Source organism: Arvicola amphibius, chromosome 1 (genome assembly GCF_903992535.2).
Source record: "Arvicola amphibius chromosome 1, mArvAmp1.2, whole genome shotgun sequence".
Taxonomy (NCBI): Eukaryota; Metazoa; Chordata; class Mammalia; order Rodentia; family Cricetidae; genus Arvicola; species Arvicola amphibius.
The window spans coordinates 109,967,363-109,984,946 of NC_052047.1; the positions used below are offsets into that span (position 1 = coordinate 109,967,363).

General features: G+C 35.9%; 3 protein-coding genes across 3 annotated transcripts; all 3 read left to right on the forward strand.

The window, feature by feature from the left end:
- Positions 1 to 5,724: 5,724 nt before the first annotated feature.
- LOC119818987 (olfactory receptor 502-like) lies at positions 5,725 to 6,670 on the forward strand. Its single transcript, XM_038336927.1, has one exon. The coding sequence runs from the start codon at positions 5,726 to 5,728 to the stop codon at positions 6,668 to 6,670; it is 945 nt and encodes a 314-aa protein (XP_038192855.1). The 5' UTR covers position 5,725.
- Positions 6,671 to 10,171: 3,501 nt separating this feature from the next.
- LOC119818981 (olfactory receptor 507) lies at positions 10,172 to 11,116 on the forward strand. Its single transcript, XM_038336897.1, has one exon. It carries the CDS (start codon positions 10,172 to 10,174, stop codon positions 11,114 to 11,116), a length of 945 nt encoding a protein of 314 aa, XP_038192825.1.
- A 3,459-nt stretch (positions 11,117 to 14,575) lies between these two features.
- On the forward strand, positions 14,576 to 17,115 carry LOC119823527 (olfactory receptor 508-like). The gene is given in 3 exon segments (XM_038343618.1): positions 14,576 to 14,582; positions 16,200 to 16,652; positions 16,655 to 17,115. Coding segments are annotated over 3 exon segments (921 nt in total).
- Positions 17,116 to 17,584: the final 469 nt, after the last annotated feature.

Genomic DNA, 17,584 nt, shown 5'->3' on the forward strand with positions numbered 1-17,584 from the left:
TCTGGATTCCTGTACATGATTTCAGGTTTGAGTCTCTATCAGGTAGCTAGGAATTAAATTTTTGTTTTCTGGATGTACCTAACAAAATGTAGTCCTTTAATCTCTGATATCTGCTTCACATGGCATTTAAAATGTTTAAGTTTTCTGCAGTGAACAATGATCATTCCTAATAGCAACCTTGAAGTCTCCAAAATGATGATGTGGCCCTACCCACAACCATGATTCCCACCTGGATTGTGGTAGCACCACTAAGGTAACAAACACTACCCAAAGATCAGCTTTGGACTACAAATTGTTCAGAACAATTTTAAGGCAGCTAATTGAGATGTTCTAGCTTCATGTACTCCAGCTGTTACCTCAGATAAGACCTACACTTTCCCATTACACAGATACTGGTAGCAACTGATACAGCTAGCTCTCCCAGGACTTGACCATTATTTAATTTTATTAGGGTGCTCTAGAGATGCCATCACCCCTAGACATCAGGAAGCAATCTAGAGAACATCATGTCCACATCCCCAAGAGGTGGTGTCGATGGTTTTTCATCATTCAGTGGGTTATAGACATTTGTCATTGATTAGGGGGGTTGGTTACAAGTAATTTTTGGTAATTGTCAGGAAAAAAACTAAAAAAAGAAATTAGATTCAGGAATCTCGTTCTTAAAAGAAAAGTAGAGTACATAGAAATGATGGGATAAAAGTTTAGATTATTGAATTTGTTTTTAAACTAAAAATCCACTACTCATCTTAAATATGTTTTGTTGGTATGATTTTTTTGTATATTGATATAAATTTAAGATTATTTTTGTTATATAGTATATATGTTTCTACTATTCTTTAAGTTATTGTTCCTATGCATGTCATTTAACAATACAATGTAAATTTCTAGTCATTACAAACTATTTAGGATAATAAAGATATATAGGTTAGTGACTAGTCATCTATTACAATTCAGATTGTAGTCATGATATGTATGTTTTCAAAGACAAAAGAAAATATATTTCAGATAGAAAGGTGGTCTTCAAACACTTCAAAAATCTACAGAATATGGAATTTAAGATGTTTTAATAATGTAAAACATTTTATGACAAAGAGACATGTTTTCTCCTGTAAGCACCAATCTACTACAGAGAAGATGACGAGCACTGAAGAAATTCCATACAGAATTTGATTTCTTTGTGGCAAAAGTTAGCCACTGGACAAAATACTGTCCTTGCCTCAACTGCAAACAGTATGTTGCCCAAATTGGACAACAGGACTCAAAAGAAAGTGATTGCTGAACTTTGTCAAGGCTAAGTTATATAGTCCTTCAAATTTCCCTCCTCATAGAATAGTCTGTCAGATATTCTAGGTCTGTAGCCCAAAGATGGGTTCCCCAATGTTACAGAGGAACCTTGGGTGACTGTCCAGGCAGTCATATGTTTCTGTCATTTCTTGGTTTTGAAAGTTCGTTGTTTTTTACTTCCTGTTTACTCGGGTAATATTATATCATTCTTGGGTCTCTGATGGAGTTAAAGTTTAAATAGTTATAATTTTCCTTGCTACCAAGTTGAGAAAAAAACTCACAAAAGAGGTATAAACTGTATAAGATTGAGAGACAATAAAGAATAGCTTGTGGTTTGTAAGTTGGGATACAGAGTAAATTAGGTACAAAACTTTTGACTCAGCAAAATAGGATAGATAATGTAGTATTTCTCTGAATTTCCCAACTGTGAAAAGACTGTTCATTGTGAATGTAATTGTTCTTATTGAATATAATTTTGCTATGTTAGAGTTAAATCTTCCTTCTTATTTAGATAAAAGGGGGGAATGTTGTGTGAAATTTTGATCACATTCTGACAATAAAGCTTGCTTTGAGTCAGAGGGTGGAGTTATCAACTAGCTGACCAAAATTAACCATAAAGACTTCAAAGGACTAAGAACAGATAAGAGATAGTAAGCAGTAACACAGATGGATGGAGGAACAAAAAAGCTAGGTCACTGGCAGATGCGCCACAGTTTCGTCGATCATTCAGGTTCTTATCCCTCATATCTGACTTCCCATTTTTTGTTTATAAAGAATAATTAGATAAACACTTCAAGGAGGAACTACCATGCATGCTGCTTTACTTAATACCAATGTGTTGGTGGAGGGTTGACAGAAGTTTGGGTACCGCCTGGTCCTACAGGCATTTAGTACCAAAGAAACACACAAAGGCTTATATTAATTATAAACTCTTTGGCCTCTTAGCTCAGACTTATTATTAACTAGCTCTTACACTTTAAATTAACTCATAATTCTTATCTATGTTTAGCCACATGGCCTATTACCTTTTCTCAGTTATGGCATTCTCATCTTGTTTCCTCTGTATCTGTATCTGGCTGATGACTTTCCTCTTCCCAGAATTCTTCTAGTCTGGTTGCCACACTTATACTTTTGCCTGGCTCCTGACTAATCAGCAGCATTTCATTAAACTAATATGAGTGATAAATCTTTACAGTGTACAAGAGCATCATCCCACAGCAGTGGAGCAATTAAGAGAAGTGATATGAGATATTTCCATACAATATTCAAGAAAACATTTCTATCTTTCTTTGTAATTATCTCCTGAGCTGCCCAAGATCAATGAACCCATACTTAAAATAGATACTGTGAACATTTAGAAGTTCTTCCACCATTTTTAATAAGTCTACTCCATAAAGTTAACTTTTGAGTTTCTTGCAGACTTATAAATTGGTCTGGAAAAATGTTAAGATATAACACTATACAGAGTGGAAAATGGCACTCCCAGAAGCCAAAAGGCTGTTTGTTGAAATCTCAGTAAATAAATTCGGATATATATATATATGTATAAAGTGTGGTCCATGAAGAGCCTCAAGGCACTACAAACTATAGAAGATACGGACCGGGTGGTAGTGGCGCACGCCTTTAATCCCAGCACTCGGGAGGCCAAGCAGATCTTTGTAAGTTTGAGACAAGCCTGATCTACAAGAGCTAGTTTCAGGATAGGCTCCAAAGCTACAGAGAAACCCTGTCTCAAAAAAACCAAAAAAATAAAAAATAAAATAAATAAAAGATATGGCTACTGCATTGAGTTGTATATTAGAGCTGGATGGTAATTTCCTATCACTGTGGATACTACTTACTTGGCAACATGACATAGAGAAATTTAAGCTAGTAATGAACTGGATGATCTCTCTGTTTTGATTGGATTTCATACTGCTGGAAGATGCCATAAAGGGTACTGGGAGAAATTGTCAGTAATATTCCTGGTTGGTTGTGGTCCTTGTACACTTCTCTAGTAATACTGTACAAGGCAATATGTATATACTTTTTCAATAGACCATGAAAGGCATGTATGAAAACAACTGCTTTCTAACATCTGGTGGTTATTGTAGGCCAAGTCACATGACCACAGCAGTGTGTTCATTGGCTCCAAAGAAGAAGCAACTGCTATTGTTCTGTTAAGTACAAGTGATAGAATTGTCAAATGGCTTCCTATACATATGTTATTATGTCCAAGGTTATGACTATTGTCACTCACAGTTGAGTCTGAAAAGAAAATTCTCCTTCCAAATGGGAAGTGTACTACAGATGTTGACAACCAGCCAGATCCTGAGAATAAGCAACTACTTCTATAGTATGGTAGAACAATGCTCAGATACTCATGGTAATGAAATCAGATATCTATTTTATATACTAGAAGTTCAGGAAAATTGCAGAAAAGTATGTTATTTCATCCATAACAAGGTAGCTATAAATGATGGAATGAATGAAGCCTAAGTTTTCATATTTCCATACAGTATTCAACCAAGAAAGCATTTCTATCTTTCTTTTTAATTATCCCCTGAGTTGCCCAAGATCAATGAGCCCATACTTAAAATGGATACTGTGAACATTTAGAAAAAGTTCTTCCACCATTTGTAATAAGTCTACTCCATAAAGTTAACTTTTGAGTTTTTTACAGACATAAACTGGTCTGGAAAATGTTAAGATATAACACTATACAGAGTGGAAAAGGGTAATTTTTGTTTAACCTACTATAACCTGAGCTATAAAATAAAGTTAAACCAATATTCACCTGAGATAATTTTAACATATCCATATTCTTTGAATAACAATCTAATGGAAACATGCTAATTCTTACAAAAGAGTAAAATACCCCTTGAGATTGACCAATGCCTTGAATATTAATTGTGTATGGCTGTTTGTTAAATGAACTGCTCAGTACTCAGTGGGAATGAAATAGTAATCTCCAGTGATTTGAATCCACACTCGAATCCAGAGATTCAGCAGGGACATCTTGATGACAAACATTGACAGTAAAAGTCTTCTGTACATCTATAAAAGAAAAGAGAACTTGGGCTTATTACTTTGCAATGGATTACTGTTGGAAAAGGTAAATTTTGCAATTTTTGGTATATTTGGTTTACTGATTTGAACTTTATTTTTGAAAAGTACTTTATTCTTTAGAAATGTACTCAAATTTATAAACTTTAGTGGGTATACAAGTCAGATAGAATAAGTCAATAAACTGGAACAAAATAACATGTGCATCAATTTCAGTTTCAATACTCAAACTATTTTGAAAATTTAGGTAGCCTTCTTTGTTAACCATTTCTTATTTATCTAGCCACTGATGGAACTGGAATCCATCATGCTCTTTAAGAGTACAGGAAGTTACTACTCAGGCAAATGACGTCACTATCTTTAAATATTTTGGTGGTAAACTAGTGGCAATCTCTTGTAGAAATAACTGCTTTACTTATTGACAGAATAGTCTGGGATCACAGGCACCAAATATATTAGCCAAACAGAAGATATAAAAATCTTGAGATAAGAGTGCATGTAGCCTTGAGCTGGTTGAACCTAAGTAAATTTCTTAGGTTCTTAGGTTGAATATTTTTTTGCCATTTTACTGTGTAGAAAACCATGTAATTTCATTCCATCATGCTCCAGTTAAAAAACACTGGTTCCTTTCTAGATTTTCAAGTTCAAGAAAATTCATCTTGATGTTCCCTTGCTTCACTAATATACTACATGAAAGTTTTACTAAGGAAGCTTAGATTTTGTGTATTAAGCCCATAGCTACAAAACTATTCTGATGTGTATTTGCCCTGAATTTCACTGTGACTCACAAATGAATAATAGTTATTAAAGGTTTAAATCAAGTTCAGTCTGCCTGCTGTTTATGTGTTGATCCTAGACTTCTTGTATAGTCATAAACTATTTGCCATTTTCAAATTAAATAGTCTCAATAAAATGGAACTAGTAAGTGGGAAACTAAAGAACCATGCATATAAAATTCTGTATCTTCTTCTGTTGCATAATAGGCATGTAGTAAGACTGGCCATTATTTAAATCTTCATCACATAATTCTGTGGTTGCACATTTTCTGTGCTATTTATAAATTTTGTACTTTCATATGTGTCACATTTTAAAACTTTAATTATAAAACCATATAGGTACACTTTACTATAAATAACTAAAAAGACAAGAGATACATTATATGTAGAAAGCTTGCAAGCATTTGTTTTAAAACTTTAAGTCACATTAAATGCACAAAAATATATGTACACCCAGAGTCCTGACTAAAATTTTGTCAGATAAAATTGTCAGTTATTTTGAATGATACATTTATTTGTTATATACCAAGATTGAGTTGTTGAAAATGAAGTCATTTTTACTATTCCCTTTATGTAATGTCTCTATAATAACTTTGATCTGGCAGCATTGACACTATCCCATGGCTTTCCTGAAGGATGGAAACCACACTGAGGTGACAGAGTTTATTTTATTGGGTTTAACTAATGACCCAGTCCTTAGAGTCTTCCTCTTCATCATCATCCTGTGCATCTACCTGGTGACCGTGTCTGGGAACTTCAGTACCATCCTCCTTATCAGAGTCTCTTCCCAGCTCCATCACCCCATGTACTTTTTTCTCAGTCACTTGGCCTCTGCTGACATAGGCTACTCATCTTCTGTCACACCCAATATGCTTGTCAGCTTCCTGGTGAAGAGAAGTACCATTACCTACTATGGATGTGTCATCCAACTTGGCTCAGGTGCTTTCTTTGGAACAGTTGAATGCTTTGTTCTGGCTGCAATGGCTTATGATCGTTTCATAGCAATCTGTAGCCCACTGCTTTATTCAATGAAGATGTCCACACAAGTCTGTCTCCAATTGCTTATAGTAGCATACATAAGTGGTTTTCTTAATGCCTCCTCCTTTACCATTTCCTTTTTTTCTTTTTTCTTCTGTGGACCAAACAGAATCAATCACTTTTTCTGTGATTTTACTCCTTTAGTTGAACTCTCCTGTTCTGATGACAGTGTCTCTATGGTTCTTGCCACTATTTCTGTTGGCACTGTGATTGTGATCACAGTGTTTGTCATTGTTGTCTCCTACACCTACATCCTCATCACCATCCTGAAGATGCGCTCCACTGAGGGCCGCCAGAAGGCCTTCTCCACCTGCACCTCCCACCTCACTGCAGTCATTCTGTTCTATGGAACCATCACCTTCATCTATGTGATGCCCAAGTCCAGCTACTCCACAGACCAGAACAAGGTGGTGTCTGTGTTCTACATGGTGGTGATCCCCATGTTGAACCCCCTTATTTACAGCCTCAGGAATAATGAGATCAAGGGTGCTCTAAAGAGACAATTTGGTAGGAAAATATTTTCTTAGAGACATTTGTTATGTTGTAGGACTTGATATTGCAATAATATTTTATGGATATAGTAACACAAGTTGAGGGTCTGTGATTGAAAACGTCTGTTGATACATTATTATCAAGTAAGGAACATTGCAATAAATATCACAGTTCAATTTTCAGATTATAGATGAAATAGAGAGTCATAGTAAGTTACTGTCAATAAAATCAAATAAAGTTTTAACAGCAAAGGTGATTCATATAAAACATAATATGCTGCAATGTTTTCAAGGTATTTTGCATTTATAAATATTTGATAGTCAACTTTGTTACATATTGCATTTTACCTGCCCCCAAAGTCTCATATTTTTGTTAAATAAATGTTCTTTTTAGTTGTTGATAAGGGTTAGAATCAGAGGTGTTGAGCCTAGTGGGCATTTCTTAATTTACTAGAGACATGCCATAAAGGATATTTGGCACTCAGAATGTTTTGTTTTTTCTCTTCATTTACTATAAAATGGAGAGATTTGTTCTACTATGTTTGATCATGATAGGAATTCAAACATTGAATTCCTTCCTTAGTTTAACTTATATTCATGAGCTTATAAGGACCAAAAGAATCAGACAACAAGAAAAACAACAGAAATGATTTTCTATCAAAGAGCCAAGCTTATAAATCCAACATTGAAACTGAAGAAGAAATTTTCCGAAAGACTTCATGGTCAAGACCCTCATCCCCATGTTCAAATGGGAGCAAACCTGGCTATATATCCTTGAAACACTTTGACTATCTTTAGGAGAAATGCAATCTAATCTTTTCCTATGGATGATGATCACATTTGCTGCTCTTTTCTCCCCCACTTTAGTGTTTTAGAAACAAATTCCATCTTTTTGCTTATAAAACAAAAGGAATTGATGTTTTTTATTTATTCATTTACATTTTCAAACAATCTAGAATGGTGTCCAGTGATATATTTCAAATATATAGTCTAACCCATTGGATGTAATTCCAAATGAAAAGTGTCAAAGTGTAATATAAACTCTAATATAAGTCTTGACAATAAAACTAAAACATAAGTGATTTAGGCTATCAGAAGAGGTTGAGAACTGATGATAAAACAAAAATCAACAACCAAGACCTGTGGGGGGGGGTGATGTGCCACAGGTAATGGTTTAACAGTGCAGGTATTGTTGAGAACCTAAAACCTGAGAAAGGATTGAAGGATGTGAGAAACATGTGAGTACCTATGTGTATAAGTTGTGTGAATGCACTATTTCATCATGTTCATTGAGGCTTCTGTTCAAACAATGACAGCTGTTCACTTTAGCCAGCCTTGTATTGCATACAACTGGAATAATTGGAAAAAATGTTAAGTATATATTCAACTTTAAATTATAGCTTACAGAATAAACATTTTCTAAGTATCCCTCAGAACATGGTAAATCAGGGAAGTAGACCTAAAATTGTATATATGCCTACGTGTGTGTGTGTGTGTGTGTGTGTGTGTGTGTGTGTGTGTGTTTTCATGATCCCTGAAAGAATTGTTCAGAGTTTTAAGAATTACTTTACTCAGGGAATTGGACAGTGAACAAAAGAGCTTTGATGGTGGAATTTTGAAAGTTGACTAATCCTCAGGGTTCAGACACTACATCAAGGTGGCATCAAAGATAGAGTGAAAGACAACATAAAAATTAAGATTATCAGGAATCAGACTGAGTCTTCAAGCTGAACACTGTTTCTACCAATCTTCATATAAAATAAAAGCTAAAATATGCTTGAGGTGGGAATTATGAGGTATCAATTCTTACTTGAGGACATACCACATGTATTTGTACTCATAGTTTTCTATATAACAATATTTTGTATCTTTGGCTGTGAAAAACAAATGTTTCTTAAATAACTGCTTTTTTAAAAAACAACTTTACATCCCCTCCCTCCCCATATTCCTCAAGCTACCTAATGAATGGAATTATATCACTCAATAGAAAACACCTACACTAATGGAATGGTATTAAATGAAGGAAGAAAATATTGACTATTTTTATTTCAGAATCCACTAACATGAAATTTAAAATGAACCTAGAATCAACATTTGTTTAAGGTAATCTTGTTATCATATACTTCTAATAATTCTCAAATGAAAGTGCACCAATACACATATAAAAAATCCAAAATTGCTCCTTGAAATTTATGTTCATATGTCATAAATGGCTTATTTCACCTGAGATAATGGTCCCTGGGGATTTGAATTCATATTTGAATCATCAGACTCTTCAGAGACCTATTCTCATTGGTAAATAATGATTGTGGGGGTACAGCTAGGACACTATAAAACATGATGTAATTATCTTCACTCTCTACTTTAGAATGAGTCCTTATTTCAAAAGGTGAGTGTCCTAACTTGCCTCTACCAGTGGAGAATACTTTGCTCTTTGAAAATATGTATCTATTTAGAAGTTGTAGTCAAGAAAAAAGTCAGGTATAAATAAGAAAAAATTAACATGATTTATATTTTCATAGTCAAATTCCTGTGAATAATCAGGCATAGAGCTTAGTTTTCATAGCTCTCTTATTTATCTACATACTTAGAAGGCTTGAAGCCCACATGGTCTCTAATGGTGTGTAAGCTTAGCACCAAGAAAAAAATGCTAATAAATTCAAAACTTTGACATAGATTGGTGATTTGCTGACCAATACTTCATGAAAACACAAACTTTGTTTACTGACTGACTACTCTAGCATCACAGGCTCTCGGCACTGTGGACAAACACAAGAATATAAGAATATTTCTCACTATAAAAATCGGCCTTAAGTTAGTCACATAGTTGACAGACTTGATGACCTACAAAGCTAAACATGGACCTTCTATTAGAAAAGCTGTCCTCCTGTCTCCAACAAATTAACACATTACTCATTTTCTTGTCACTCATAAAGCACAGTATAGTAAGAGCAGACTGACTTCACACTGCCTGTAGTTCATATCATCTTTCCAGTGTTTCCTCTACATTGTTAACTTCCTTAACATTTCCAAATCCCCCTTTTTATAAACCATAAAATTGAATCACTAAGATTTCTAGTATTATTTCATGGAAACAGCAGTATAGCACTGTATAATATATTTAAAGTGATTTGGAAAGGATTCCTAAAGATCAGAAAATACTTAGGACTCCATTGCATAATTCTGTATTTGTACATCTTAGTTCTTTATTTTACATATGATAATTCTCTGTTATTTTCAAAAGTCTCACAATTTACACATTCAGAATTAAAAATAGGTATATTTTATAACACAAAAATATAAATTAAAGACATTATTTGAAGGAATTTTCTAGCATTTCATTTTGAAATGTATTAAATAATCAATGCATATGAACATACAAATACTGGTAACCCAATGTAATACTCTAAATATACGGTTTAAAGGATGCTTTTATTTGTACTATATATGTGTTATTGAAAATATAACCACATATTTATAAATCCTTTCTTGTATGTCTCCCCCACAGCCTTGTTCTGGCAGCACCTACACTCTCCCATGGCTCTCTTGGAGGATAGGAACCACACTGCAGTGACAGAGTTCATTTTATTGGGCCTGACAGATGATGCAGTCCTTAAAGTCATCCTCTTCACCATCATCCTGTGCATCTACCTGGTGACCATGTCTGGGAACCTCAGCACCATCCTTCTTATCAGAGTCTCTTCCCAGCTCCATCACCCCATGTACTTTTTTCTTAGTCACTTGGCTTCTGTTGACATAGGCATCTCATCTTCTGTCACTCCCAATATGCTTGCCAATTTCTTGGTAGAGACAAATACCATCTCCTACCTTGGATGTGCCATCCAACTTGGCTCAGCTGCTTTCTTTGGATCAACTGAGTCCTTCATTCTGGCTACCATGGCTTATGATCGTTTTGTGGCAATCTGTAGCCCACTGATTTATTCAACCAAAATATCCACACAAATCTGTGTCCAGTTGCTTATAGGATCATATATTGGTGGTTTTCTTAATGCTTCTTTTTTCACCATTTCCTTCTTTTCTTTTATATTCTGTGGACCAAATAGAATCAATCATTTTTTCTGTGATTTTACTCCATTAGTTGAACTCTCTTGTTCTTATAGCAATATCCTCATAATTCTTGATTCATTTTCTGCTGGATCCATCATTGTGATTACAGTGTTTGTCATAGCCATTTCCTACACCTACATCCTCATCACCATCCTGAAGATGCGCTCCACTGAGGGCCGCCAGAAAGCTTTCTCCACCTGCACCTCGCACCTCACTGCAGTGATTATATTCTATGGGACTGTCACATTTATCTATGTGATGCCCAAGTCCAGCTACTCCACAGACCAGAACAAAGTGTTATCTGTGTTCTACATGGTGGTGATCCCCATGTTGAACCCACTTATCTACAGTCTCAGGAATAATGAGATTAAGGATGCTCTGAAGAGACATCTAAGTAAGAAAACATTTTCCTAGAAATGTCTCTAACCTGTTATTTTGTCACATGCTATGTAAAAGTGATATAACATAGTATTAAAAGGAAAATGGGGACTGGAGAGATAACTCAGTAGTTAAAAGCACCAACTGTTCATACAGAGGACCTGGGTTCAATTACCAGCATCCACATGGCAGCTCACAACTGCATGTAACTCTAGTTCCAGGGGATCCTACACTCTAAAAAAAAGAAAACATGAAACTGGTATTGATTGAAATGCATGATATGGCATATTACCAGACTTGAAATTTGGCAGTAACTGTATAGAGTGAGTGTTCATCCATCAGAATGTAAATTACATGTTCATAGGAAGTTATACATTTCATGCATAACCAAAAATATTTCCCAAAAATCAGATGTTCAAAATTATTGTTCATTTTTATTCATATTTTAAAGTAATTCTCTTCTATGTAGAAAATACTGACTGTATATTTTTTAAGTCTGTATCCATTTTCAATAACAGTTACCCTTAAGTAAGTGTGTATAATAACTGTAGCTAGAACAAACATATTTAGAGAGAAAATGACAAGGTAGAGCAGACAATGAAATTGTTTCAGGTGTTTTATTGCAGTGAATCATCTATTTGAATAAAACTTTAACACTCGTAGGCATTAGATATGTTCTCCAACCCTCTGATGCTCAAACTGACTGTTTATGAAAGGAGCATTCCATGTAGGGGATGAGATATTATTGGCTATTATGCTGCCCCAGGAAAGTTTTTTTATTATGAGAGTGGAATCCAGAGCTTGTTAGAATCAATGTGATCTATCTGTAAATCACAGCCCCAGTTTCCCTGAGAATCTTTATTCTTCTCTATGTGATAATAACAACTATATTTATTTTTCATTTCCAACTTGTTTCCTTATACTTAAGGACCCCATCATTGAATAAGGTCATTTCTGTAGGAAAAAATAAGAATATTTTTCTCCCCTTCTCTGTTGTTATACTTTGTCAGAAAGTTTGGACATTAGAGACAAACATGGTCTACTACTGTTCATTGCCAGTGTCTCTACTTTAGGCTGATGTCTTTCATAATAAATAGTGCCAATAAGTTGGCTAATTTACTGTGTCACCCTGACTATGAGGTGACGCCCACATATTTGCTCCAATACTGCTATAAGAGTTGGATGGTGTGAGTGGGTGGTTAGTATCTACCACTAACTGAATAAAGCAGATTATCTCTCAATATGAACAGCTTTTTCTGATCGGCTCAAGGCTTTAAATATTAGGGTTTCTGAGAAGTCAGTCTTCTGTCTCTAGCACAGCTTTAGACTCTAAGCTATAGCAACAACTCCTGCCAGTATATTCTAGTCATCTACCCTATGGATTTTAAATGACAAGTCATGCTATTTCATGAGAAAATTATACACACACACACACACACACACACACATACTCACTCACATTTTCCATCTCCCTGTTTCTCCTTGTGTCTGTCAATTTTATGAGGTAATCCTATAAAAATCTGTTAGAAGAGATGCTGTGTGTGAGTGTGTCTTTGTACACATCTATATGCATACACATATATGTGTGTATATTTATGTATATACTTGTTTCTCTGGGGAAGCATAACTGATACCACTGCTCACTTACTTTCATTTTCTGTGCCATGGAATTCTAATTCAGTTTAGATATATAAAACCAACAACCATGAAGTTAAATTAACTATATTGTTTTGCAAGCTTCAAAATTTTTGAATGGGGTTCTTTGTTTTCTTGTTTGTTGTATTGATGGAGGAGAGTTATCTATGTTTCTTTCGTTGGTTAATTAATAAAGAAAACTGCCTTGGCCCTTTAAGAGACAGAAAATTAGGTAGGTGGAGTAGACAGAACAGAATTGTGGGAAAAAGGAAGTAGAGTTGGGGAGACGCTTCAGGCAGTCGCCATAGTGAGTCTCCATGCTTCTCCTCTCCGAGATGGACACAGGTTAAGATCTCTCCTGGTAAGCCACACCTCGTGGTGCTACACAGATTACTAAATATGGGTTAAAGGAAGATGTGAGAATTAACCAATAAGAGGCTACAGATAATGGGCCAGGCAGTGGTTTAAAAGAATACAGTTTCCGTGTAATTATTTCGGGTGTAAAGTTAGCCGGCGGCTGGGTGGCGGGACGCAGCCCCACCGCTTCACACTACATTGTATTTTTATTTTTGTATACATTCTGGCTATTACTCCTCTATCAGATATATAGTTAATGAAGATTTTTATTTTACTATCTGGCCTCCCTATGCACATAAGTGGTGATATCCTTTGCTGTGTAGAATCTTTTAAAGAACTCCTTTCTGGAAAGTCATTTCCTGTACCTACGGCTTGCAAAGGACTATTTTCTTCTATCAGTTTCATAGTTTCAGGTTTCACATTGAGGCTTTTTTGTTCATTTGGATTTGATGTTTTTGCATGGGTGATAGATAGAAGTCTAATTTCATTCCTCTGCATGAGGATATCCATTTTTTCTGAGCACTATTCATGACTTGCTTTCCCACAGCGCTAATTGTTTCATTTGGGTGGATAAAATATCATTTTGTTTCTCTGAACTCTAATTTCCACATGTTTATAGGAATTCCATAAATTTAATTAAATAACAATCCTCAATGGATACATAATTTAATTCAGGAGAAAAGACGCTTTCTCTGTCTGAAATCATTTATTTTGCTGGTTGTGGATATGTTACTGGGCATGTAAATAGTCTCTACTAGCAAGAAGGTCACAAACATTTGCCATCCTTTAAAGCCTGCTCCTTAAAAAGGGAAATGATCAGATTTGTAGAAATCTCCAACAAAAGGAGACTGTTTTGACATATTTCTCTTAGTGAGTTCCTTCTATCTTAAATATGGCGGTCTCCACGTCTGAACTGCCATGATGGACTGTATTAGGCTAACCTTCTTTAAACCTAAGTGAGAGTTTGGATTAATAATTTTGGTGTTTGTTTTTTTTTTAAGTTTTGGAGTTATATGAAAGGAAAGCAGAAAAAGTGCTTGGGTTACTCAAAACCAGAGGGACAGCACAGAAGGAAGTCTCTTTACTTTTATGTTTTCATTTACTGAAGATAATGTAGAGCTTCCTCCAGACCCCAAGACAGGCACAGACAAGAATCTGTAAGCCTGAGCTTCCTAATGAAGTCACCATTAAACATTGGCTCTGGTCCAGTGGAAGCTTCTTGGACAATCCTTGCCATAATTCATACAAACACAACTGAAGAAGTATGACCCTCCAACTCACCCTCTTTCAGTGGCTCAACAGGGTGGAGAGCTGTTTCATCCTATCCTCCTGTCTACTCTCACTACCTGGGTCTACAATTATACTGGGAGAATAAAAAACCCCCACATCATCATGCAGCCTAGCGAGATGGTATGTTAGTTAGATTTTTTTATTTTGCTACTTGGAACCAGCTAGAGTTATCTGGTAAGAGGGGACAGCAGTTAAGAAAATGCTTCCATCAATATGGCCTGTAAGCATTTCTATAAGGCAGTTCTCGCTTAATAACTGATGTGAAAAGGCCCAGCTTACTGTAGTTGATGCCACTCCTGGGCAGACGGTCATGTGCCGTATAAGAAGGCAGGCTGAGCAAGCATGCTGAGTAAATCCAGTAAGCACTGTTCAATCACTGTCTTCCTTCAGTTCAGCTCCCAGCTTCCAGGTGCTTAAGTGGTTCCTACCTCAGTGATTAACTGTGTCATGGAAGTGTAAGCCAAATAAACCCTTTTCTATACAAGTTAGTTTTTGGTCATTCTGTCACCACAGCAACTGTTGCTACAAAAGGAGAGAACAAAATTGGTGAAAAAAAAAGAAAACCAATGTCCTATAATGCAGTGGACAAGTGGAGCAGTACAGTTAAGAACAATCCATTGAAAATGAAGATAAAATAGAGGCAAACCCAGTGATGAACCTCCAGATAAAGCTTTTGATGACAAAATGAAGAGATAGAGAAGGCATTCCTTGTGGTCAGAGATGAAGGGGAAAATTGGGAAGGGAGGGAGATCCTTACAGTTATACCTGACAGCATGAGCAATATTCATGCTGATGGTCATGGTCTGTGTCTAGACAGCACTTCCATTCTGCTATACTGGTTGTGACATTATCCTAGGTATGGAGAGATGCAACCAAGTACACATGAGATCTTTGTGGCATCTCCTACTATTGTATGTAAACTTCTCCCTAATTATAAATGTACAACTAAATTTAAAAATAAAGATGGTGCCATGTAGAGGTATTTAAAATGCACTTTGTTTCCAGAAAGCTTTTGAGTTTGAGCTAAAATTATTTCCACTGTTCTTGTACCCTTCTTTGCTCCTTACATTTCCAATATTGTTAGAAGGATGTTTATCAATCCATGAAGTTTTCACCTAACAAGTGCATCAGCACACAAAGCTTAGTTGATAGGTGCTAGTAGATAAGACTTTTTTTTGGTTTTTCGAGACAGGGTTTCTCTGTAGCTTTGGAGTCTGTCCTGGAACTAGCTCTTGTAGACCAGGCTGGTTTCGAACTCACAGAGATCCGCTGCCTCTGCCTCCCAAGTGCTGGGATTAAAGGCGTGCACCACCACCACCCGGCTTAGATAAGATGTTTTTATATGAACATGTGTATCTGCAGTTTTCGGTCCTGATTGAGTTTCAGTGGAATTTTAAAATCAAGATAGCTACCAAAGAAGCAAAATATAGAGAAGATAAGTAAAGCTGAATAGAAATAAGCCAAGCTAAAGCTGGGCATTCATAGGAAAGAAAAAGTCTCCATGATTTGGGATCTGTGTGACAGGCCCTCCTAAGAATAAAGGGTTAAAATACAACAATTACATCATTCTATTTCAGTTGTTCTTTATTCTTCATTGGAATATAGACTAACACAATGCACAAAAGGTATGTTTGTTACAAAGGAAAAAAGAAGTACTAATTTTTATAGTTCATTCATCAATTTATATTTACTATTTTATGTGATGTAGTATATGAAAATATTTCTTCTGAAATTTAAGCATAATATATGCATTTCTTTCATTCATATTATATAGCTGTTGTAAAAATAGGTTGAAATATTGTATTCCATCCTAATATCTGTCTACTTTTCTTTCAAGGCAGAGTTCTTGATGTAAATGGGACCTGTAGAATATATCAGAGTTCAATCTTTGGGGGAGTGACAGAGGATGCTACAGTTTGTGCCATTTTATTTGTTATGTTTCTAACAGTCTATTCTCTCTCCTTAATGGCCAATGTGAGCATAATTGTGCTGAGCAGAAGCAGCCCTCAACTTTGCATGCCCATGTACCTTTTCCTCAACCATTTGGCTTTTGTAGGGTACTCCTCATCAGTCACAACTATCATGCTGAAGGGCTTTCTCAGGAAGGAAATAATTATCCCTGTGCCTGACTGTGAGACCCACTTCTGTCCTGTAGTGACATTTGGGTCAGTTGAGTGCTTCCTGGTGGATGTCATGGCTCATGACCACTATGCAGTCATTTGCTCACCTCTGCTCTACTCAACACAGATGTCCTCTATAGTCTAAATCCTTGTAATGGGAGCTTTCTGCCTAGGTGGATATTTATTGGTTATTGCCTCAATCTGTCCTTCTGTAGACCAAATAAAGTTAATCGTATATTATATGACTATTCACAACTTTCAAAGCTTTCTTGTTCTCATGACTCTTCTGAAGTCATTCAAGCAATCTCTTCAGGCTGCATCATTATGGTCATTGTATTTATCATTGTTCTGTCTTACGTATACATCCTTCTCACCATTCTGAAAATACATTCCTCTGAGGGCCACCAGATTTTCTTCTCTACCAGCACCTCCCATATTACTGCAGTCACTCTGTTCTATGAGATCATCACATTTATCTGTGTGATGCCCAAGTCCAGCTACTCCATGGACCAGAACAAGATTGTGTCTATGTTCTACACAATGACCCCTATGGTAAAACTCCTAATCTATAGCCTCCGAAACAAGGGTGATAAAGAGGCCATGAGAAAACTTGTGGCTAGCTCTCACTGGTAGCCATAGATATCTGGAATTTTAAATAGTGTAATGAGCCCTGATATTCCAGGTGAACGGACAGTATAGCATGTAATTATACAGCTATATTTATGACATTTTAGAGATAAGCTTTACAGTTTATCACAAACATCTTCATTGTAAAACATAGCTTTATAAAAATTGCAGTATTCCCTTTACTTTATCCTTTCATCAGCCACCATAATTAGCATTTCTGAGCACAAATCTTTCTTGTAGGTTCTGTGTTCTTCAAATGCAGCCTTTAGATTTGGAACTTTCATTTGAACCTTTAGAATCATTTGTAATCCTTTGATGAGAATAATATTGCGACCTAAAATTTTCACACACACACACACACACACACACACACACACACACACACACACATGTTCTACTCCTGGAACACATTTCCCCTCCCGCATTTCCTTCCATTCCTCTCTCCCACATCACCTCCCTCCTCAATTCACTTTTC

What these genes read in the sequence shown, in the direction of transcription:
- LOC119818987 (XM_038336927.1), top strand. Translation starts at nt 5,726, where the DNA reads ATGGCTTTCCTGAAGGATGGAAACCACACTGAGGTGACAGAGTTTATT.
- LOC119818981 (XM_038336897.1), top strand. Translation starts at nt 10,172, where the DNA reads ATGGCTCTCTTGGAGGATAGGAACCACACTGCAGTGACAGAGTTCATT.